The 25,280-nt window shown below is 38.7% G+C and overlaps 1 protein-coding gene across 1 annotated transcript; it reads left to right on the forward strand.

Moving 5' to 3' along the window:
• Positions 1-1,050: 1,050 nt before the first annotated feature.
• LOC149225693 (putative indole-3-pyruvate monooxygenase YUCCA9) lies at positions 1,051-3,871 on the forward strand. The gene is made up of 3 exons (XM_089375135.1): positions 1,051-1,960; positions 2,091-2,462; positions 2,593-3,871. The coding sequence occupies exons 1-3, from the start codon at positions 1,217-1,219 to the stop codon at positions 2,821-2,823; spliced, it is 1,347 nt and encodes a 448-aa protein (XP_089231261.1). The 5' UTR covers positions 1,051-1,216; the 3' UTR covers positions 2,824-3,871.
• The last annotated feature ends 21,409 nt before the right edge of the window (positions 3,872-25,280 follow it).

The raw sequence follows: 25,280 nt of genomic DNA on the forward strand, positions 1-25,280 counted from the left end.
GTAATATTTGATTGCTTCCAATAAACTAGATGTTTCCTCAGATCTCTCCAGCATCTCAGAAAGACAGTTACTCACTACTACTTCAGCTTTCCTGCTCAACCGATAAAGGAGATTCCATATTTTTCTCTGCAAAAGAGTTTTTAGATCTCAGCTATCAGTTTTCTCAAGCAGTTTCTAGATTTTTTTAACACTTCATATGTATTTATCACTTTTTATCAGTGTTGTTCATATAAAAAATCAGATTTTAATCTTATGCCAGGTTTGTATGGATCCAATTAACAGCATATTGTACTATAGTCAAATATGAGCTTTTCATCCGTGCTGCCCTTTGTAGCAGCTATTTTGATGAGGCTGGAAAACTCATTCTAACTGTTCAGCCATGTACCTTTTTTTATTCAAAGGAATAGTGAAAAAGTATTTGTTTTCAGTGAAAAAAAAATGTAAAATTTGATGCTAATTATTTGTTTTAGATTTTTAAGTTTCAAATTTTTGTGTGTTTTTATATGTAATTTTTTATAATAATTGAGAGATAGGTTCGAATATAGTTATAAGCACAATAGTTTACTAATATAACTCTAACATCAAAAATTGGTTTAATATTCTTTAAATCCCTTGTTAACATTCATAATGGACAGCTTAAACACCTAAAGGTTACATTTACCATTTCAGATTTTTTTTTCACCCATCACTTTTTGACGTTTCAAATTTTTTTACCTGTCAAATCCGTTTAAAAGAAAAAAAGCGTTCTGTATAACGCCAAATTCCAGGCCTGTTCGGCCTCCGTCGCTTTCCAATATCTTTTCACCGACTTATCTGGATTGCCTAGTTTTCCGCTCACGCCTTTTACACCTTTTACCTTTTTAGAACAAGCTCCAAGCACGATGCTTATGAATATCGCACGAGGTGGGTTAGGAATCCTGATAAATATATCAATATTTACACCCGATCTTTCCAATGCTGCTTGAGAAACCCTATATATGGTGGAGTTATCACATAGACGTTTCATCGTATATTCCGTTGTTTCGTTGCATTTTCTGCTGATTTGTGAGATCACATTGAAGGTCCTGTAAAGGAAACCAAATAGTTGCTGCTGGTATTATAAGTAGATAAATATAAAGGAAACGAGCGAGTGGTATTCGACTATCCAATCACGCAGCATTAAAGGGAAGATATCTCCTTTCGGTTTCGTGTTCAAAGTTCAAACCATAATAGGGTGATGGAGCGCTTCTCAGAGCAATATGGTAAGGAGGCCAATGACTTGAACATAAACAGTTCCTCCTCTGAGCAATACGGAAAGGAAGCCAACGATGATTACTTGAACAGGAAAAGACGCGTGTGGGTGAATGGGCCTGTAATTGTTGGAGCAGGCCCTTCGGGATTGGCTACGGCGGCCTGTCTGAAAGAACAAGGAGTCCCTTGTATTATACTGGAGAAGGCCGACTGCATAGCTTCTTTGTGGCAACGTAGGACTTACAACCGACTCAAGCTCCACCTTCCCAAGCAGTTCTGCGAGCTGCCAAGGATGCCATTCCCCGATGACTTCCCAACATATCCGTCCAAGAAGCAATTTATCGAGTATCTGGAGTCTTATGCAACGAGATTTGCACTCAGTCCCAGGTTCAACGTGCGTGTTCAGTCCGCGAAATATGATGAGACGTGTGGGTTGTGGAGAGTCAGTACTGTTAATACCGGTTACCCGAAAGGGTTGGGTGTGCCTGAAGCCGAGTATATTTGTCGTTGGTTGATAGTTGCCACCGGAGAGAATGCAGTTCCTGTAAATCCTGATATCACTGGAAAGGAAAATTTTAATGGGGAGATCATCCATGCCTGTTCTTACAAAAACGGTGCGCGCTACGAAGGGAAAAATGTGCTTGTGGTTGGATGTGGCAACACTGGGATGGAAGTCAGCCTCGATCTTGCTAATCACAACGCCAAACCTTACATGGTGGTGCGCAGCAATGTAAGTTTGATTGATAATTCTTATAATCAAAATTTAACTCTGGTATATTCTTACTTTTTCTGAATCCGGAGCCTGTGGGCTTTAAATGATTAGTGAGATAAGGGGATTCGGATTTTTGTGCAATTTGCAGGTGCATGTGCTTCCACGAGAAATATTGGGAAAGTCCACTTTTGGCGTAGCGATGGCGTTATTGAAGTGGTTTCCACTATGGTTGGTGGATCGCTTCCTTTTGTTTATTGCCTGGATTATGTTCGGCGACACTTATCAATATGGTCTGACAAGACCGAAAATAGGGCCGCTAGAAATGAAGAACGTGGCAGGGAAAACTCCAGTTCTAGATGTGGGAGCGCTGGCAAAGATAAGGAGTGGTCATATCAAGGTGGTTCCTGCAGTTAAATGCCTTACGACCCATGGGGCCAAACTTGTTAATGGCAAAGAAATGGAATTCGATGCTATTATTTGGGCTACTGGATACAGAAGCAATGTGCCTTCCTGGCTAGAGGTGAGACTTCATAGTAATCATAAATACTACTTTATGCTTTAACACAGTCTCTGTATTTTTGCGCCTAATAAATATAGCTGTTAGACCGAGTTTTGCAGGCTCTAAAGTTGGTTTGGTTATTTTTGTGCAGAAGTGTGACTTTTTCACCAAAAGTGGGTTGCCAAAGCAACCTTTCCCTAATGGATGGAAAGGAGAAAGTGGTCTGTACGCAGTGGGGTTCACGAGGAGAGGGCTGCTAGGTTCTTCAGTAGATGCCAGGCGCATTTCCCAGGACATAGGAAATGTATGGAAGGCAGAGACCAAGCATACTAAGCAGCAGATGTTCAAATCCTGTCACAGAAGATGCAGCTCTCAGTTCTGATGACAAGCGTGGTCGTTGATCTGATTGTACCAGAGAATAAACCACTATCCTGTCCAACTTGACAGGATATTCGGTTGCTGTACATAGGTACTACTGTGCTGCTCTTCAGTTTTGAAGCCATGGGCATATTGTACTGTTTTTGGTTTCCTTCACAGGACCTTCAATTTGATCTCACAAATCAGCAGCAGCAGCCGAAAATGCAAGGTGTTGACACTTAATCCTCCGGGATGGGTAAATATTTTGCACGTATGTAAATAAAATACATAGAATATGAAAGGACCTTGGAATATAAGTACTAAGGGTCACTATTCTATGAGTATATATTGACAATTATCTTAATGGAAAAATCAAGTTTTGAGGCGTTATCTCTCTGGCCTGGCATGGTGAGCACAGGTCTCCCATTTGAAATGATATCAGAGCACAAGTCTCCCATTTCATTCCTGCTCAGTAACGCCTGTACCATCCCTCTCTTTGACAGAAACTCTGCATTCTGACTGTCGTTTCCCTGAAAGTTCTCTGCCATTGTAACATCGATTCTGCTCCTGCGTACTCGATCTGGGAACGTTGAACATTGTTATTGAACGTTGTCTTTTCAAGGAATATTGAACACTGTTTTTCCAAAAGACATTGAACGTGGTATGGTGCGGTGAGCATGGAAGATCAGGACGCAGCGAGACAGGAAGAAGTAAAGAACTGAAGAAAAAAACCAGGGAAATCCCCGACCTCAAGGTTTCTTCACCAGTTGACTCCGTACGGCACAACAGTTGTCCGTTGTTAGCTCATTCAGCAAGCTATTAGCAGTGCTATCAACTAGATACGAGCGCTATAGTGTTGGTCTATATATGAGTGATTTATACAAGTTGCTTCAGCGTGATATGTGTAAGAGATTATATATACTAGTGTGGATTATATGCAGTTGGTTTATTAATATGAGGGTTGGTTTGAAGCCAAACATAATAATTCCAACATTTTTTGGATTATTTTGATACATTTTTGGAGACAAAGTTGTATGATGGGTTTGTGCTGTTTGTAGAGATATATTAATTTTTTATTATCAAAGACTAGTATTTTAATTGATCAGGGCTAATTCAAAATTTTGCTAAGATGCATTTTTTCATCTCTATTGTTGTAGTTCGCTTTTTCATCTCTATTGTTGTAGTTCGCTTTTTATCAAATATTAGTATCTTACTTAATCAGGTCTTTTTATCAAATATTAGTGCTTTTGTTAAGATGCATTTTTGCATCTCTATTGTTGGAGCAGTTCACACTAACAAGGAGAACTACCATGAATGGTCCAGAAGGATCAAGCACATGCTTATCTTTAATGGCCCGTGGAAAGGTGTTTGTGAAGTAGGCCTATGGAAAGGTGTTTGTGAAGTAGAATATGATAATCTGTCTACAAAGCCAACAATAGACAAAGAACTTACCATATGGGAAAACAAGAACAACAAGGCCTTTGCCCTGAGTCGTCACATAACTCCAATTACCAATGCTTTTAATGCCTTGAAGAAGTTGAAAGATTTATATGACTCACATTCAGAACTTGAGGTAGTCTAGTTAATGACCAAAATCTTCAATTTAAAGTTGAAAGATGATGATCCCCTTGCCCTGACCTCTGAAATTAGAGCTATCATGCATGATGTAGAAGCCACCATAGTTAAAATGGGCATTCCTCTCACAACTTTCGTTAAGGCACTATATCTCACATATTCTCACTATCTTGAATCATTACAAGCTAGTGCCCAACTTAAGGATACTACTTTTGACACTCTTGTGGATAAGTTTGCAGAAAGAGAAAACACTTTTGGGAAGAGGAAGGCAACTACTCAGTCTTTTTCTGAAGAACTTGTGTGCCTCGAACAAAAAAAGAAGAATCAAACACTATATTCTTCTAGAGGAAGAGGTGGCAGAATATGATGTGGAAAGAAGAATAACAGAGGCAGGGGGAAAACATTATCAAGGAGGAAGACCTGATATCCATTGTATTCGCTGCAATATAAATGGACATCATGCATCCACATGCAAGCTCTTTTGGGATAGAATCCAATAAGAAAGAAATGAAGAGAAAGGTAAAACACCATATCAAAGGAAAGGTAAAGCACCTGAATCTGCTCATTATAATGTGGCACATTGCAATATTGGAGTAACTAAATATTTGTTTCATACTTCATTTGGTTCATGGAAATATGCATGGTTTTTTGATATGAGTGCAACTTGCCACATAACCTTTCTTTGAATATTTCAATGAAAATGTAGATGGAGTAGTCTACTTTGCAGACAAGTCAAGACTCCAACCATTCAGACTTTGCACCATCATGCTCAAACTACCCAGACTCGATAACTTTCTTTTTCATCATGTTCTTTACCTCCTAGAGTTGTGAAGAAACTTGATATCCCTGGTTCATATTCGCCAACAAGGAGACTGCATTCACATATTTGATGGCAAAGTTGAGGTGAGAAAAGCATCAGAAAAAACATTTGTCATGATAGGAATAGAAGAAGAAAGACTCTTGAAGTTGCAAGGAATTTATGCTCGTGCAAAGGACTATGCATACAGTTCTTAGTATAATGAAGGTACATTACCATCCAGTCTCTTATGGCATGCAATATTTGGGCATCTGAATTATGACAATCTTCGTTTATTGAAGAGAAATGATGTTACTTGTTTGTTAACCATTCCTAGGAAACTAAAGCAATGTGATGATTGTATCTTAGGAAAACATAGAAAACAACCATTTCATGATTATGTTTCCAAAGCACATAGAAAGCTTGAATTGATTCATTATGACTTATACAACCCTATGCCCGTTCCTTTTGTAGATGAAAATAAATATATGATGACTTTTATTGATGACTATACCAGAATGTGTTAGGTATATCTCTTGAGGAATAAATTTAAAGATTTTGAAACATTAAAAAACTTTCCTGCATGAATTTAAAATGACACATAATCTCATATTAGCTCTATTCATATTGGTAATGAAAAAGAATATACTTCAAATGAATTTGAAAACTATCTTTACTAGCATGGGCTTCAACATCAAACAACTGTGCTTTATAATAATGAACAAAATGGTGTACCTAAAAGAATGAACATGACAATTTTAAATATGGTTCGTTCAATGATGTTTTAAAAAAAATGTTAAGCGAATGTTCTAGTCTGATGCAGTTCTATGTCCAGTTATATTAAAACCAAATTTCTATCTCACATTCTCAGAAATAAGACTCCTTATGAAATGTGGTATGGTCACACATTCCTTCAGTAAGACATCTCAGGATCTTTGGTTCCACCCGCTTTTCCTTTACTCTTAAGGAACAAAGAAACAAACTTGCTGCAAGGAGTTGAAAGTGTATCTTCTTGGGGTATTTAGATACATCCAAAGCATATCGTCTCTACGATGAAGTAAATAATAAATTTATACCATTTGGAGATATGATTTTAACTAAGAAGTTTGTAAGTCTATATATGTGACTTTTCTTGAATCTTCCAAGATTGACAATGTTGTTGAGCGGTAGCTTGATCATTTGGATAGATTCAGATATGCAAATTTTTTTTAGGAATTTGATAATGAGATTCCACATCTTGAAGGGGGGATCACTATCCTAGATCAATCTATGAAATCTCCTTTTGAAACACTCTCTCCCCCTCATGAAGCTTCAACCACTTCTTCAGATCAATAAGACAAATTGAGGGATGTGATTGAGAGGATTGGAAGGCTAAATCTTGATTCAACCCCAACTTAGTCAGCAAAATAACCTAGACCATCTCAGAAAGGTCATCAAAATGGCTGGCTAATACACTTGAAAGTGTTCATCCTAATGAGGTTGGAAAGAGTGTAACTAAAAGTTCTACTAGACAAAATGGAGATGATGTAGATGATTTTGACTCTGCTATTGACATGGGTGTTTCTTATGATTGTGAATTAAATTTTTCTACTAATTTCAAACCAACTTCTTGTAAGGAAACTACTTTTCATGATGAATGGAAAGAAGCAATGCAGAAAGAGTATGATGCTCTCATAAAGAATGGAACTTCGAAGCTGGTGGACCCTCCATTTGGAACCAAACAAAGTGGCTGCAAATGTGTCTTCAAGGACAAGTATAAATCAGATGGGTCACTTGACAAATGCAAAACAAGGCTTGTGGCAAAGGATTTGCATAGAAAGAAGGGGTCGATTATGAGGATACTTTTGCTCCCACCCAAAATGGGATACCATCCAGAATCTCTTTACCTTGACAACTCATAATGGATGGAAAGTCCATCAAATAGATGTAAAAATGCTTTCTTGAATGGATATGTGGAAGAAAATGTTTTATGTCTCAACCAAAATGTTTTTTTGTGAAGGGACAAGAGCATAAAATATGCAAGCTTATCAAATCCTTGTATGGCCTCAAACAAACACTGTGAGCCTCGTACAAAAATTTGTCTGAGCATTTTCTAAAACTAAATTTCAAACATTTTGATTTTGATGATGCAACTTTATTTGTTAAGAAAGTTGGAAAATTTGTTGTCTATCTTGTGGTGTATGTAGATGATTTGCTGATGATAGGGAACAATGAAAATTATATTGCATCCATAAAAAAAGAATTAAAGAAAAGATTTGAGATGATAAATCTGGGATATGCTCACTACTATTTGGGTATTGAAGTAACCCAACATCAGAAAATTATATTCCTCTCTCAAAAGAAGTACATTGGAGATTTGTTGGAAAAATTTGGCATGGATGAATGCAATCCATTGTCCACTCCAATGGAACAAAATTTAAAGCTCACACCCAAAGAAGGAAATGAATTCGAGTATGCAACTAAGTATAGAGACCTCATAGGAAGTCTTAACTACCTCATTACTACTAAACCAAACATTTCATTTGTTGTTGGAATCCTTTCTAGCTTTATGCAAAAACCTTGTGAGGGTCATTGGCCTATTGCAAAATAAGTGTTCTAAACTATTTGAAGTGAACACAATACTTTGGACTCAAATATGCATAGGTGGATGACTCCAAGTTGATTCGATACTTTGTTTCAGATTTTGATGGAGATAAGGAAAGTGGAGTATCTACTTCGAGTTATGTTATGAGTCTTGGATTAGGGGTTGTCTCCTGGAAGTCACGCAAACAATCAATTCTAACAAATTCCACAATAGAGGCAAAATGTGTGGCAACTTCAGAAGTAACTGAGGAGATTGTGTGGCTCAGGAAAATTCTTGAAGATTTGCATGAAAAACAAGTGCACTCTACTCATCTTCTAATTGATAATACTTATGAAATAAAATTGACCAAGAATCCATGATCGAACCAAGCAAATCAATACAAAATAGCATTTGATTCGACATCATGTTCAAGCCAAGACTATTCACCTACGCCATTGTTTCACAAATGAACATATCACAAACATTTTTACCAAAGCGCTTGGAAGAGAAAAATTTGAAAGATTCAGAATGATGCTTGGATTTACAAACACCCTTTCAAATTATGGGGGGAATGTTGACACCTAATCCTTCGGGATTAGGCAAATATTTTATACATATGTAAACATGATAAGCATAATATGAAAAGACTAGAATAAGAATGCCAAACATAATATGTATAATATGAAAAGACTAGAATATGAATGGCAAGGGTCACCATTCTATGCATATATATTGACAATTATCTTAATGGAGAAATCAATTTTCGAGTTATCTTCGTGACAGGGAATGAATAAATATATAAGTCTATCTATTATATGTTTTGGACAATTTTCTCACATATTTTCTGGCCTAATTTGCCTAAAATCCAACAGAGATTTCTTGGAATCACAAGTTAAGTAGTGAACTCTTCACAATCCAAGTGTCTCGAGTTTTTCAGAATGCTGAATCCATATATAAGCAAAAATCATTTTAAATAACAAAATATAAGATTTCACCAAAACAGTACTCCAAAACTTATAATAATTAGAAAACACCATCTATTATAAAGAGAATAAATTCCTGATGATGGGCTCAGATGATCAGCTGCGTAACTGCTGTTTGTTGTATATTTGTGCATAAAGAGAGAGAGGGACAGAATATTTGGTACTTACGTGAGTGGACTTCTAGTGGAACTAGCATGCATAAGGAACATATTTGGTACTTATGTGAGTGGACTCCTAGTGGAACTAGGATGCCTATGAACAGGTGAGTTTTGCAAGCCCGGGAAGGGATAAAACTATGTAGTCTAGATTACCAGGAAGATTGCATTCTCCATCCTGTATGTGATCAGTTACATATAGAGTTCAACCATATAAAATCGTTTTTGTGCCTCATTCTGCAGAGATCATATAAGCAGACATAACATTCTATATTCTTCAAATAACAGTTGTTTTTAAGTGATTTCAGATTGAAAGTGTGTATTATTTTTGGCAATGAACGAGTTTGCAAGACTTTGCGTGAGGGTGGTCATCGTTCAAGCAAAATACATGGCAAGGCGATACACTATGCCATGCTCTGTGGAAGTCGATTTGTTTTACTTGTATGTAATTGGACATTTCAGGATTGTATGTAATTGGACATTTCAGGATTGCCTTACTAGACATGGCAAGGCTATACACTGTTTCCCGATCATTTTCATTTTATTAGAGGCCTGTCGTATCCTTTGTTGCTTAGTTCTCCGGCTCCTCTGTATGGGCTCACACGATCTTTTTCATTTTCTTGGAAAGCCTGTCTTATGCTTTGTTGTTAAGTTCTCTGGTTTCTCTCTGTCTGGGGTCACGCTTTGTCTATTTCTGTTGGGTAGTTTTCGGAGTTGATCTCAATAGGAAAACAGTAGGTAAACAGTAATTGTTCTCTACTGTGAGCATTTACAATAATGGCTATTCCCAAGCCAGGGCAGGGTAAACAGCCCCCCAATACTAATATGTCTGTAATGGATTCGTTGAACTTATCGAAAACCCCTTTTATAAGCATTTGCTTTGTAAAAGTTTGGAGACTAGCAATCAATTTTGGCACATGGCACGGACCACCAAGTCAACTTATTTTTCTGGCCACACTTTGTCGATTAAGTTCAACGTTATGCACAACCTTCTCCGAAAAATGGAATTGTTCTCTTTTGCGAGCATAAAGAATCATGTCTAATTCCCAACCGGGACAGGGTAAATAGTTCCCAGATAATAAGTCTGTAAGAGATTTACCGAGCTTATCGGAAAACCTTTTTAGTTTTTCTATAAGCATATGCTTTGTAAAAGTTTTGGAGCTCTGCAAACGGATTTTGGCAAATGTACCTCCAAATTGTCTTCAGGGAGCGCCAAGTCAAACTTATTTTTCTGAAGTGCTTTGGACACTAATTTTAATGCTCCGCACAACCTTCTCCAGCAATTGCATTTTTTACTGTGTCTTTGGTCATACAGCCAGATCAAATAATTGAGATACGGAAAGATTTTAAAGTAAACAGTTATGTAAACTGAAAATATCAAATAGATCAAATAATTAAGATAAAGAAAGATCTTAAAGTTCATTTGCAGATAGAAATGAAATCACCAGAAATAATTTTAGAATAAGTCACTAATAATAATTAGTTTACTTACCACGTTAAGTGGAAAATAAGGTAAGTAAGAATAAAATAATAATTAAAAAAATTATAATTATTAATTTATTTTTTTAAAATATATTTTATTTTCTTATTATTTATATAAATATAAATAAAAATAATAATTTTATTATTTATTTTAAAATTAAAATATATTTTAAAAATAAAAAATTAAAAACATAAAAATTATAATTAAAAAAACATCAAAATTAAAGTATATTTAAAATTCAAATTTGAATAAGATCACCTTTTAATATTGTTATACCTTATTTTACTAACATTGAGTGAGTTGTAAGAATCTTTGTCTTGTTGACCTTGATGCATAATTGTTTTACAATAGTGTTGTTGGTTAACCTTGATGCATAATTGGTGTACAGTAGAGTTGTTGGTTAGGTATTTACTTCTTGCAACACTCCTCTAGTTCACAACTTATAACTAGAGTTGTTGAACACAATTTTGCCTTTTACAACCCGTGACATTGTTAAGCCTTCGAGATTTTGTCATTTATGGTTAGAGATCAACTCGACTAATTTGGTCATGAGTTGGCGAGGGGCAAATTATTGTAAAAGTTTCCTAACTTCTTGAGTACCTAGATGTCCAAATACATTCTCACAGAGAAGGAAAAATGTTTATGTAAATTAGTCAAGTCAAGGGGAAATCATATTTAAAGAGTTAGAAATAGTTTGAAAGCTTTGTTATTTTGTTAAGGCTACCTTTGCTAGAGGAGGAGACTAGGATTGCAAGTTGGAGAGAAGAGATCTCATTTGGATGGTATATCATTTTATTATTATACCATTTTCTTATTGTGATGTAAGTCAGTTCCCTTCCCTTACATTGGTTTCTTTTGATTATCATATGTTATTCATTGGTTATCAATTATTATCATGCAGATAGATATTGTAAAAAATATGTTTGGTAGTCTTGTTGGTTGATTGTGTACAAGTCATTGGCTAGGAATGAAGATATTTCTAGTGTATTCCCTCAGGCTAGCTGCACCAACTATCTACTTCTTTGATTAAGAGGTATGATCTATCCACGGGGGCCTCACTGGGGGAGCAATAGCATACCACGTGCGTTCATAGTGGGGGATATATATTGAGGAAAAAATGACATAATATATTGAGCATATAACATGGGGTAAAGGGTTTTTATATTAATAGATATAAAAAATGGAGCCCAAAGTTAATGAAAAAATATAAATGGGTATAAAAAATGTTAATGAAGAAATAAATACCTACAATATTTAGTGAAAGTAGGGGATTTTTTTTTGATATGTTTTTTTTACGGTCTAGGATTATGGAAGGTTGAGGGAGAACGGAAGGCGAGTAGCAAGGTTTTCATAAAGTTGCAGAGGTTAATCCTAATGGAGAATCACAGAGGAGGGAGCTCCACTCCCTCCTATAAGGACGCTGTAGCCAGCAGAGGTAAGACACCTCTGGAAAATGTCAGAGGACCTGCGGTGGAAGGGAATAGGAATAATGAAAAGGAGACAGATGGGACCAAGATCAAGGAAAACAGTAGCACAAAGGACAAGGAGGAAGAAGACAAAAGTCAGGGAACAAGAGACAAAAAACAAAAGGGACCTTGCAAACCTAAAGTAGAGATCACTCCTAGAGTAGTGTTAAATGATCCTGCTCTATAGGTGCACATGGAACACATGGGGACTTACGCTATCATCTATAAATTCATGGGATTATGACCCACTGAAAAAGCTTTACAGACGTGGATCAAATATCACTGGAAACCCAAAGGGAGCATTGACCTACATCTTGGGTCAAAGGGATTCTTCACCATGGTGTTCACAAACATCGAAGATAAAGATAGAGTATTCAAAGTAGGACCCTACTTTTATGCAGCAGCTAGTCTCTATATGCGACCTTGGATGATGAAATTTGTCCCAGAGCAGGAGACTTTCACTTCGATACCAGTCTGGGTAAGGCTCTATTCTCTACCTCTTGATTACTGGCAAACTAAATCGCTAGCTGCCATAGGCAATAAACTAGGTTGTTTTGTCAAAGCTTCTGAGGCCACAAGAAGGGGGAAATATACTTCCTTTGTAAGGATATGTGTGGAAATGGATCTATCAGGAGCTCTTCCGGATGAAGTTATCTTGGAAGTTTTTGATGAGGAAGGGGTGCAAACAATGGACTATGAGCATATCCCATTCAGATGCTGTAGATGCCATGAACATGGACACTTATTCAGAGACTGCCCTCTCAAAAAGCAGACAACAAGAGCAAAGCTAATACAATGAAGGACACATAAAGCTTTCATAAAGTGGTAAGTAGAGGAAAAGGCAGAAAAAAGGTCCAAAGAAACAACATAATGAGGGGGAAAAGGTCAGTCAGAACAAGTTTCAAGTACTGGAAGAGAATGAAGAAATTACAAAAGAAGACCAATCTATGGAGGAAGGTCCTAATGACAAGGAGAAAGAAGAAGATAACAACCAAACACAAGAAATTGGTAATCAAAAAGAGACTATGATGAGTGAAACAGAACTGGAGATGGATCAGAAAATGACCCAGAGTGAAATAGATCTGGAGGACCATGAGCTACAGGAAATTCTTGAAAAGGAACACCTAGATCTGGAAGGGTTCTTGATGCAGAGAACCACGGGAGGGATAGATTCAATGCCTCAAGAAGAATGCAACAGAATACAACAGTTGTTTTTATGGAAAACTCAGGAGAGTGGGTTGGATAAGGGAAAAACCATTGACAAGTAGGATTACAAAGGTGTGAAAACAATGAAATCAACTCTAGCATTAGGTACCAGAAATCTAGGAAAGAAGAGGGGAAGGAAAAAGTAGAATGAAATCTTGATGGAGTGTGGAAAGCTAATGATATATTCGGGTAGGATGAAAGAAGTAACCAACTACTCCTTTACAAATCTTTAATAATGAAGTTCACATCTTGGAATATCATAGATCTAGGTAGTAAAAGAAAACAAAGAATGCTTAGCAATAGAATGAAACAAGCAACGCCGGATATAATCTTCATCCAGGAAATGAAATGCTCCATTCAGAAATTAAAACAAATCCATAATAAATGGCTCAGTAGATTTGAGTTTCTAGAAGTTAAAGCAGTGAATACAACGGGGGGCATACTCACTCTTTGGAACCCCCAAAAAGTTATCATAATAGATGAAGAGGCATCAAGGAATTATATGTCAGTAGTTATCCAACCAGTGGGGGTCAGGGATACCTTTTTGGTCACAAATGATTATGGCCCTAAAAGAATAGATGATAAACTTAGATTTTTAGACTCCCTTGTGGACCTTAGGAATAGACATGCAGGAATACCTTGGGTCATGGGAGGGGATTTTAACATGATTAAATCTCTTTCGGAAAAAAGAGGAGGTACCAGAGCGCTAAGTAAAGACTCTTTATCGTTCCAAACCTTCACAGAGAATATGAAACTGGTTGACTCAGAAATGAACAATGGCCTTTTTATTTGGAACAATAAAAGATGAGGAGAGGCACAGGTAGCCTCCAAGTTAGACAGATTTATGATCTCAGAGGAGCTTATGCTAATAGATAAAAAAATAACAGTAAGAGTTCTCCCCTTTGGAGGCTCAGATCACTGGTCGATTCAACTAGAGATCAAGGGTATATATTCTCCCAGGAATAGACCCTTTAGATTTGAGAATATCTGGCTCTCCCACCTAGATTTCATCAGCAGTATTGAAAAATGGTGGTCAGAAGATTTGCAGATCCAGGGAACAAAAATGTTCCTCCTCCATAAAAGACTAAAGCACATTAAGCTTAGGCTCAAAGAATGGAACAAGAATGATTTTGGTAACATTTTTGTGGACAAAAAATCAGTGGAAAACAAAATTCAGGAAGTCAACCAGGCATTGATCATGGATGGCTTTGATAAAGTCAAAAGTGATCAAGTTGATAAACACCATCAAGAATGGGAGAATTTATGTAAATAAGAGGAAATATTCTGGAGACAAAAGTCTTGAGTTTAATGGCTCAAAGAAGGAGAGCGTAATACTAGATTTTTCCATAGATCCACCATGGCTAATAGAGCACACAACAAAATCTCTTCGATAAAGGATGAGGATGGGGAGATTCAGATCTCTCATAAGGATATCGAAGCTGTGTTTGTCCAGCATTTCCGAGGCATCACTCGGGAAAACAATTCAGACAGAGAGCAATGCATCAGGGAAGTTACAAGACATATCCCTAAGCTGGTGTCTAGAGAGGACAATTTTAACCTAAATAGACCAGTAACTGAAGAGGAGGTCAATGAGGTTCTCAAAGATATGCAAAATGGCAAAGCACCAGGCTTGGATGGTTTTAATGTGGATTTTTTTAAAGCCTGATGGAATATTGTCAAACAGGATATTTTGAATGTAGTGGAGGGTTCTAGGAGGAACAGAACTATTATGAAAGTCCTCAATACCTCCTTCATTTCCCTGATCCCCAAACAGGACTGTTATTGGGAAAATTAGTGTCCATTCAAAGCTACTAGTCCCACTAAGAAGGGTAGCTATCTTAGAAACAAACAGATTAAAGCTACTTGTGTTTTTCTTTATGAGAGATAGATGAGAGAGAAGCAGAGAGCACCAAAATCAGTCTTTCACTAGTCTCCTTGCTTGTTTCCTCTCTCCTTTGATAGAGCTTTTGCCACTCCTTTCTCGCTTGTCCTGCTTCAAAGAACACCTGTAGAGTCAAGGCAGCAAAATACCATCAAAGCATAGAGATCTATAACCATAAATAATGTAGGATCAGATGTACATTAACCATATAAGTGCATACACAAACAAGATTCAGGGATATACAAGCATATGGAGGAAAACTCAAATAGATTTATCGATAGTAGTAGTAGAAGAGAGGATTAAAACCAGGATGTCTGATCCAGCATCATCCTCCCAGCATGAAAGCCCTCTTCACCTCATACAAAGCAAGATCACCCAACAGTGTCTTCAAAGAGAAACCAACAAAACTTCCTTGCAAATTACAAAATTCTAGCCTCTAGATCTCTTGGATGAGGGATCCATATATAGATGTTTTCAGGAGAGTGAGTCAGCTTCTGGGATTTTGATTAGTTTCATTTCATTGATAGTTCCTGGTTCCACTTGGAGATTTCAGATCTCTTACTCATCCCTGGGCAAATTCAGAGAGGCAAGTGTCATATGAGCAGTTTCTAGAAGATTATCTGGGTTTCCACCTAGAAAATTGCTTCTTCCATTTGTCTGCTCTCGTTCATAGCACCCTACAGAAGGGATTTCTAGTTTGCATCGCACCCCCCGTGTGTAATAGGTGAGATGCATTGCACCCTATGCATGGAGCAGTCTACATGGTCCTGTTTTGACTAGTTCTGAGTAGTTTTTCATGGAGAACTTCTGGGAGATGATGTAATCAGCTGACCTTGTTCCTTTAGGGTATGAAACAACACTTTTAGGGGTTTAAAAGCCCAGGCTTGGTTTATGGACATATGTGATTGGGGTTGTAGTGCCCAAATATTTCTATAACAGTTGCCCCCTAAAGCATGAGGTCGTAAATCCTTTTTGTTAGCACCTAAATTTGCCTTAGGTTGAAGGAAGGAAAAATTTAGGGTAACCACAAACCACGCTCAGTCTGGTAGCTAGCCCTACCAGAATAGGAGAGGGCTCTCTCCGAGTCACGCTCAACGAACAAGTAAACGGAATAGTCTGAGATGACTAACAATGAAATATTGATCTTAAGCTAGTAAGTAAATATGGATACAAGAAGCAATTTTTTATGAATGACTGAGTTTTTGGGATGGTATGGGACCAATGGATAGCAATGAGTAGAGAGTTTAATACAAAGGCACAGATTACTTCGTGAGGCAAGGCAGGCGGAAAGTCTAGAAATTTAGTTTGAAATAACGCGGAATGGAGGAATTTCTTAGGAGGGTGAAAAGGGCATAAGTACATGAATCCTTTTCAACAGAAGAAGAAAACTGAACATGAAATTTTCCCACAGGCAGAGCAATAAAAATGAATTCTACCTTATCTAACTTAGAAAATTTCATTGGAAAAAATATGAAATGAACTGTGAAACATTACGAAATGCATATGAAACATAACAGACACATTTGCTACACTCACAACCACATGAATCTCATCAAACAGAGCCGTTGCCTTTCATTAATCCTCTGTCAAAATATACAATGAAGAACTGAGTTTCTCTCCCACAGTCTCCCAGAAATTACAAGCCAACCTTTTGCAAATGGTTTGCATACAATAAATAGACTATGCCATGAGGAAATAGAACGACCAAGAGTTGGGGAGTTTTTCAAATCATCACAAAGTGGAAGTGGAAAGCCAACCATTAGTTACAGGTGCAGCATTACAAAAATGACAAATGGCTTGGGTGATTGCTCGCCTTCCTTTGCCACTTGGATAGAAGCCAACCTTTAGTGGAAATACTTTAAATTTTGCCTTAGGTCCTGAAAAAAGTGTAGTGTAGATGAGCGGGTCCACTTGGAGAAAGTCGCGAAACGGAGGTGAATTTGGCCCTTTTCTCTATATGCGCCGCGCCCAATTCTATATGCGCCGCACCACTTTGGAGGCTATTTTGAGGCACTTGCAGGAGTCCAAAATGCGACCAAGTGTGCTTGTTGGAGATCCTGGCCTGTCTACTTTCCAATCCAAGTGGAATTTCTGAATTTGGTGCTCATTTTCCCCTTCAAATCTTCATTCTCCCAAGACTGCTTCCTGTGTGTCAAAATAGGGGCAGAGAGGTCATTTTTTGAGTGTTTTTGACCTCCTGGAGACTCAAATCATGCCCAAATTTCTTGTCCAAGCACCAGTAGTCGTGATTTTGCATGCTGAATCCAAAAATGCAAACCATTTGTGATTTGGAGCTCCCAATCCTACGAGAAAAACCTTGTTTTGTGCCCAAAAATTTGTCATGCGACCAAAATTGCCCCAATTTTTTTGAAATTTGGGTTGGAGGTTCTCTATGAAGTGCTATGCTGGGCCACAGAGGCTTCAACCAATATCTGAATTTGATCAAGCTCCCTTTTCCTCTTTTGCTTCTTGATTGCCTTCCTCAATTTCGCCTTCAAATTCCTGATTCGGGCCTTGCACACTTTGTTTCGCGCCATGTAGTGGAAAGCCATGTGTCTCAGCAATGCATGGTCCTTTTCGGCCTTGTCTAGCAGCCTCTCTAAGTGCATGTTAACTCTCTCGAGGTTGGCCTCCCGATCCTCATTAATCTCTTGCTCCAATGACGTGAGCTCAACTCTTCTCCTTTGTGCAGCTTGGCTATGCTCATGAATGTTTTGTAGCTTCATGATCGCTTGCTGATCCTCAAGCTGTTTGTTCCTCTGCTCCAGATATTTCATGTTCCACTTAGCCCTCTCGAAGTCAAGGGATAAGGCTTCGATCTTTGATTGCTGCTCCTGGATGATCTCTCTAAGCTGTGCACTTGGCGGATCTGTATCTGTGTCATCATCATGAAGGAGAACAAATTTGGTCTCTCATTCACCTGATGGCTCACCTGAAGGCCCCTCATCCTGCATTGGCTCCTTGCCTTTTTCCTATTCCTATGAGGCTGATGGAGGAAGCGAGGCCCCTTCCACCCCGGGTGGAGATAACACTCGCTTTGCCGCTGCAAACAAACGTCTGGTGCCTTTCTGATATGTGACGAAAATCGGCACACTAGCAGTCTCATGGTGCTCATACCGACGAGAAGGTTCACCCTCATGCTTAACCTCTGATAATACCTGTGAAGTGCTGAAGAGGTCACGGGAGATGAAATCATCCCAAGTAATGCCCTGCAATCCCAGCTGATGAACCACCAAAATCTTAATAAGAGAAAAGTGATAAACACTGTTAGGTTGCTGCTGAGGGGTCTTGTGTTTCATGAAGGTGTTCATCCTCTCTATGTTCCTGCAAATGAAATATGGGATGTTCATCATCCGTACCCTGGTAAAGTGCATGAGAAACCTGATGTGATAGGCATATAGATGAGAGAACCTCCCCTCACAGCTGAAGTACTTCATGATCAACTTCATGAGTGGAGCATATTCATCTTTCAAATATCAGAATGGAAAGACTCTTGTGAGCCACCTCAAGAAATTGGCCTTAATGTAAGGCTCATAATGCTGCCGATCAACCTTCTGTTTCTTGTGCCATGGTTCTCCAACATTTGGTATGCCAGTTGCTAATGAGACAGTTTCAGGTGTCAGTGTGAAGGTGACATCGGCCAAGATAGAGTGATCTCCATGTAGGTGAAGCACAAAAAGACAGGCCAACTCATGATGAACTCGAACATTAGCCACCCTTTGAAAAAATTCAAAACATGATAGATGTTGGAAGCATGACATGGCAAGAGGGCAGGCCAGCAATTCAGTGAGGGTGGTTGGCTCATCCCTAACATGTTTGCCACTCTTGTGATGTCTCCTGCAAGCCAGTTCTTCCGAGGATGAATCACTTTATGTCTCCATCTCATACTCTGATGAATGCTCAGATGCCATGACTGCTATGTGTACTGTACTTGGGCTTCCCTTTGATGATGGTGTGAAACTAGGTGTTGTTGTGATATTTTCCACCAAGGGGAACAATGAAAAAAAGGGAGTATTAGGAGGGGAATAATATGATGGGAATAGGGGTTATGGGGAGAGGTTTTGTTAAGGGATATATAGGAGGGTTTGGGGATTTGATAGGGTAGGGTTTTGGGGTTTTGATAAGGTACGGTTTTGGGGTTTTTATTAACCAAAGAGTGGAGGGATAAGGAATAGGGGTTTGGTAATATTTTAGGGTAGGGAGAATAGGAAAAAATGGGATAGGGGAGATAGGGAAAAATGGTAAGAAAGGGAAAATGAGGGGTGATAACGGAACCTTGGCATCAACACCACAATTATGCAACCCTAGCAACAATGGCTTTTGGTGTTTTCTTGTGGTTGGTTTGATGAGTTTTGTTGCAATTAAACATAGCCATGAACCACCATAACATTCACAAAATTTGATAAGAAAGCCATGATATAGAGCCTAACTGTTGATTTGAGGGGTTTCACAGGCAACTTGAGGCAATTTGGCACGGTTTCGGGCCTTTGTGGGTGTGCGCCGCGCGCCAAACCCAGTGCGCTGCGCCCGTAGAAATTTTGCACTGTGGGGTGGCTCTGTGTGCGCCGCACTCTCTGTGTGCACCGTGCCCCTCTGTGTGTGCGCCGCGCTCTGGAAAAGGAATCCCACTCACTCTTAAACACACACTTTGCTCTCCTAATCACTTTGCAACATTTCTCTATGACCTTGATTTGCACAATGACCTTGTTTGCTTGTGGAAACCTCTATTTAAAGGTTTTGAAGTCATGGGTTTAATTTTTTTCTTCTCTAAAAACCCACTTTGCTAATGTTTCATTTTGGCTTTTTTCACTGACTTAAAGCAACACTTGAATTTCTCTTTTCCCTTTGGAATTTTAGGTCAAATGATGAAGTTTTCGACACTATTTGTAGGGATTGCATGATAGGGCATTTGGCCACAAAAACCATGACTGCACCTGAAGAAATCAACTGACGACTTTTTTGAAAATTTTATCACAAATGACACTGTTTGACTTTTCTTCAAAACAGAGTTTTGAAGAACAGTCGAAATTTGTCCACATGACGATGAAACTCTCTGAATCATAACTTTGTAAGGGCCTCACTCTGGCCTGCATGGCTTTATTGGACATGGTTGAAGACCAAATTGATTAATCCCTAGACCTAATTATTGAAAATGACTTTTTTCCATTAAAGGACCAGACCTTGACTGTCATGGACTTTAGTGATCATTGACAAAAGACCTAAGCCAGCAGGAGCCAGACATGAGGGGAAATGACTAGCATGACCTTTTCTGTCAGATTATGGCATGCTCCTAGCGGAATGCAGCTGGGTGAATGGAGCGGGACTCCTAAAAATGAAATGCATAAAGATTTTTGATCTCTGACGGAGGACTGACCAGACCGACTCTAACATTGGATCCAATGGGGGATGGTAGCTCCTTGGAGGTGCCAAGAATAGCAGATCTATGGAAGATCTAGACAGTGCCTTCGTCCATTTGGCTATGGAATCATTTTTTCGACAAACAAGATAGGACTCTGGCTCATTTATGAAACTAAAATGACCGAAAAATTGACTCAAACTTGATGTTGAAATGACTTGAAGACTAACTTGACAAACTCAAACCAAACTGAAATAAAAATGGTATTTACAATGACAGTGGAAGAAACGTTAATAACCCAGAAATGGTACCGCTTGAGTAGCCGACCATTGATCGACCCTCCTGGACAATCTTCCTCGTTCATTTCCTTCAGAAGAAAGGCATTATGACCCCGATATGCTGCAATCTTGAAAGGACCTTTCCAAAGATTCTCGAACTTATCGTGCTTACCTTTTTCCTCATTCCTTGCATCCCACTTCAGCACCACATCATCTAATTGAAATTTATCCGCCTTTGCTTTTCTGTCATAAATTTTCTTGATCTTCTCCTACAATTTGGATGTGTTCTTGAAAACTTCTTCTCTGGTCTGCTGCAAGTGGACCATTTGATTCAACCTTCTCTGCATGGGATCTTCTTCACTGCCAGCCTCCTGAAGAAGTTTGACTACCGGGGCAGCGAGAGAGGTAGGAAATACTGTATCAACTCCATAAACAAGCTCAAACGGTGATGTACCAATGGATTTCTTCTGGCTGACCCGATCTGCCCAAAGTGCATTGACCGACCTCTTATGCCAACTCTTCTTATTTATTTCTAGCAGCTTCTTGATGATTATTGACCAATTATTTGTTCGAAGACTCTGCCAATCCATTTCCTTGCGGATGATAGGCAACTGAGTGACCCAAAATGATGTGATATTTATGACAAAACTCTACCATCCGTTTTGATTTGAAAGCTGCTGCGTTATCAGTGATTAACTTATTCGGGCAACCAAAGTGAGACAAGATGTTATTTTTAAGGAATGAAATGATTACTGCATCAGTAGCTTGTCTGGTGGGAATTGCCTCAATCCATTTCGTGAAATAATCTATCGCTGTGAGGATCCATCTATGCTGACCGGAAGAAGCGGGATGAATTTCACCAATGAAATCCAATCCCCATTGCTGGAAAGGAGCACTCACCTCAATAGGCTTAAGTGGAAAATGCTGTAACTTCTGCTTTCCTTCAAAAATCTGACACTTATGACAGCGCTTGACCATCTTATATACATCAGTGAACAATGTCGGCCAATAGTACCCTGCTCTCAGAATTTTATTTGCTGTTGACTTCCAAAAAAGGTGACCACCACAGTCTCCTTGGTGGCAGTCCTCCATGACCTTCTTTGCTTCCTTTTCCACCAAGCAATTTAACAAAACGCCACCGGGATCTTTCCAATACAGTGCGGAATTAAGAATGCAAAACTTGGCAGCTTTCAACTTGAGTGTTCTCGCTTTGTTTCTAGTCATGCCAGGCGGTGGTGACAAATTTTTAAGCACATATATGATATCTGAATACCACGGAGAGAGAGAAAACATTTTAGATACCTGAATTGATGATGCTTCCTCATTCTCATCGGACATAGCAGCGATTAGATCTATGTCCAAGGCATGTAAGTTTGATTCGACCATTAACTTTGCCAATCCCTGTCCTTTAACCAGCTTGGTGGGCTTTATTTCCACATCATATTCCAACAAGGCTGCAATCCATTTGCCTCGTCTTCATTCCGGATCGGTCTACACTAAAACATCTTTGACAGTAGCGTTAGGAACATATGCCAAAATATGAGAATGTAGAATATATACCCGGACATCTTTCAATGCATTCACAAGTGCAAGGGATTGCTTCTCAATGATGTTGTATTTTAAGGCTGCATCTCTTATAGCTCTGCTGAAGAATGCAATGGGTCTTTCATGATCATCTCTTTTCTACAATAACACAGCTGCGATAGTGTGCTCCGAAGCAAATGAAAACAATATGAAATCCTGAGTGTAGTCCGGGCTGACTAGAACGGGAGCTGAAGAAAGAGCCAATTTGACTAAATTGAAATATTTTACAGTCTCCTTTGTCCACTTCACTTGGTTGTCCTTCTTAAGCATGTTTGTCATCTCCCTTAGGTGCTCAGCAAGATTAGGTACAAAGCGGCATAGAAAATTCATTTTACCATTGAAAGATTGTATCTCTTTCTTATTCCGGGGCAGATCGATTTGCTGAATTGCTTGCACACGTGCTAGGTAAATACGAATGCGATCTTTTGAGATAATGTGCCCGAGTAGTTTGCCTTCCTCCATGGCAAACAAGCTCTTTTTTGGATTCAGCAACAAGACATATTTTCTACACTTTTGAAAGACAGTTTTTAGACGGTACATGTGCTCTTCATCAGATTTGGAAAACACCATCAAATCGTCCAGGTACACAACTAAAAACACATCCTTCTCATTTGCAAAAGCCAAGTCCATTGCACGCTGAAATGTGGCACCCGCATTCTTTAAACCGAAAGGCATTTTAGCGTAATGAAAGGTTCCCCATGGAGTGGTGAACGCTGTCTTGTCTCGGTCATGTTCATGGATAGAAACTTGGTTATATCCGGAATAACCATCAAGTAGTGACATACGAGATGTTGCCACTACTCGCTGAAGTATATGGTCCATTTTGGGCAGTGGATAATTATCTTTCAACGAAATTTTATTGAAATTTCTAAATTCAATGCATAAGCGAATCTCACCTGTCTTCTTTCGTACTGGCACCAAATTAGAGATCCAATCTGAAAATCTGATGGGAACAATGATCCCTGATTTGTACAACCTGTTTATCTCCTTTTCAATAGATGGCAGCAACTTTGGATTTAGCCTTCTCAACTTCTATCTGAATGGTTTTTGATTGGGCTTGATGGGTATAGTGTGCTGAATTATATTGGTATCATATGTCTTTAAGTCAGAATAGTCCCAAGCAAACACATCTGCAAATGAAGACAACAAACTGATATATTTTTCCTTGATCTTTGGTGGAAATGCTTTAGACAGTTTTACCAATTTAGGATTAGCTGTTGTTCCGACATTGACCTCTTCCACACCCTTCTCTGTTGGCTGCAATGTTGGTTTGCGGGCTACATCATCTTGATCGAAGAGTTCTTCTAAAGGTATCAAGCCTTTAGGAATAACGTTATTCTTTAGCTGCAACACGTCCATTTGATTGATCTGCACATCATCTGTACCATTACCTTTACCATCGTCATTTTCTACATCAATTGAGGTTTCTTTGAACTTACCTTTGTTTTGAAGAAAATCATCAATCTCCTCATCATCTTGGAAAACTTGCCAATATCTCTGATTTTTTGGGACATTCGAACGATGCTTGACATGGATTTCGAATTTATTACTAGAGTTCATTGGGATCTCCAAACTACTTGCAGCCTTAGCAAGAGCATCAGAAATACTATTTTGTATACGAGGCACACATGTCAAGGTGTATTCTGAAAACAATTTTAGGATGTCTAGGACTGCATTACGGTAAGCCCACATCCGAGGATGCTTTTCTTGATATTTTCCTCTGACCTGCTTAATTACCAATTCAGAGTCGCGATATACTGAAATCCTCTTAGCATTAAGCTTTCTTAGAATCTTTAGGCCAGCAACCAGAGCTTCATACTCAGCTTCATTGTTTGAACAATCAAAAGCCAACTTGTAAGAGCATACCCGCACGTTACTAGGCACTTTTTTTGGGGCGGAGAAAGGATTGCGTACCCAAATTCCAATTCCAGCGCCATCATTTCCCACTGCTCCATCGAAATCCATGGTCCACAAACGTTCTTCATCCTCTTGCAAGTGTTGAAAATCTGTTTGTTGTGCTTAGTCTGCTTGCTGTCCATTACTTTCAGCTGATCGCTCAACGATGCTCTGCTGTTCTTGTCCTTCTTTCTTTAAAACACCTCTGAAATTTTCTGTTATTTCTGGAATATCATCTTCTTCTACTAACTGACTATCGATATCATTGAAACTATCAGAATACAACACAAAAGACTCTAAATCTGTATGTACATAATTAATCGGATGATTTATTGGTTTCTCCTTGCTTGTGATCAAGTATTTCATTTTTTGTTCCCGATACAATTTCCTCATTTGACCAAACACCGGAATCGTTGCATAGGAGAAATCTAGCTGTAGTGTCCCTTTCAATTTCGCTACCCAAGACCTGGAAATAAGCATGCCAAACCTGGGAGGAATATCTGCTACAACAATATCCATCAAAACATTCTTCATTGGGAGTTGATCCAGACTCACAACCAAGTATTTGATGAGTCCTATACATCTTACTCTGCTGGAATCAAACGAATAGAGATCATGGTATTGCTGGGTGATGTCCAGACCAAGCTTATCCATGATAGCCTTGGGCATGAGATTGTGAGAAGCTCCAGAATCGAACATGGCATTATGTAACACAAAATCATGCAACCTTAAACTGATATAAAAGGGTGGCACATCACTATCAGGAGACTCACCATTCGATGCTGGCCCAAAAATCATTTCAGGTTGATCGTCTTCGACATTCACCATGTCGGACATTGGGTCCAAATTCAACATTTTAGATACTTGCCCTCTATAACTGCTATTCCTCATTATTTCAGTAAAGGGGATGGATACCTTTAATTTAGAAATCCCATTCTCTAAATTAAAAGCAGGAATCTTTTCTACCTCTTTGACTGGGATTTCTTTCTTTTCCTTTTCTTTCGATGCAACTTGCTGATGTGATTGTTCTGCTGATGGTGATTTGTTGCTCTCTGGACCAACCGCCTCCTTTCCTTTCCTTTGTGTAACTGATGAATCATTCTTTGATGCCTCAACATCCTTCCTTTTCTGAATTGGTTTGACTGGCACATCTCTATTTCTAAGTGAATATCGCTGCTGCTGGGTGGATAGAGCATTCATATAGCCTCTTTGGAACTCATCTGATTCTTCCTCCAAGACGGTGTCGTTTGCTAGAATGA

The sequence above is a fragment of the Pinus tabuliformis genome, chromosome J, assembly GCF_031772625.1.
Source record: "Pinus tabuliformis cultivar Carrire ecotype Pingquan chromosome J, CPIR1, whole genome shotgun sequence".
Classification (NCBI taxonomy): Eukaryota; Viridiplantae; Streptophyta; class Pinopsida; order Pinales; family Pinaceae; genus Pinus; species Pinus tabuliformis.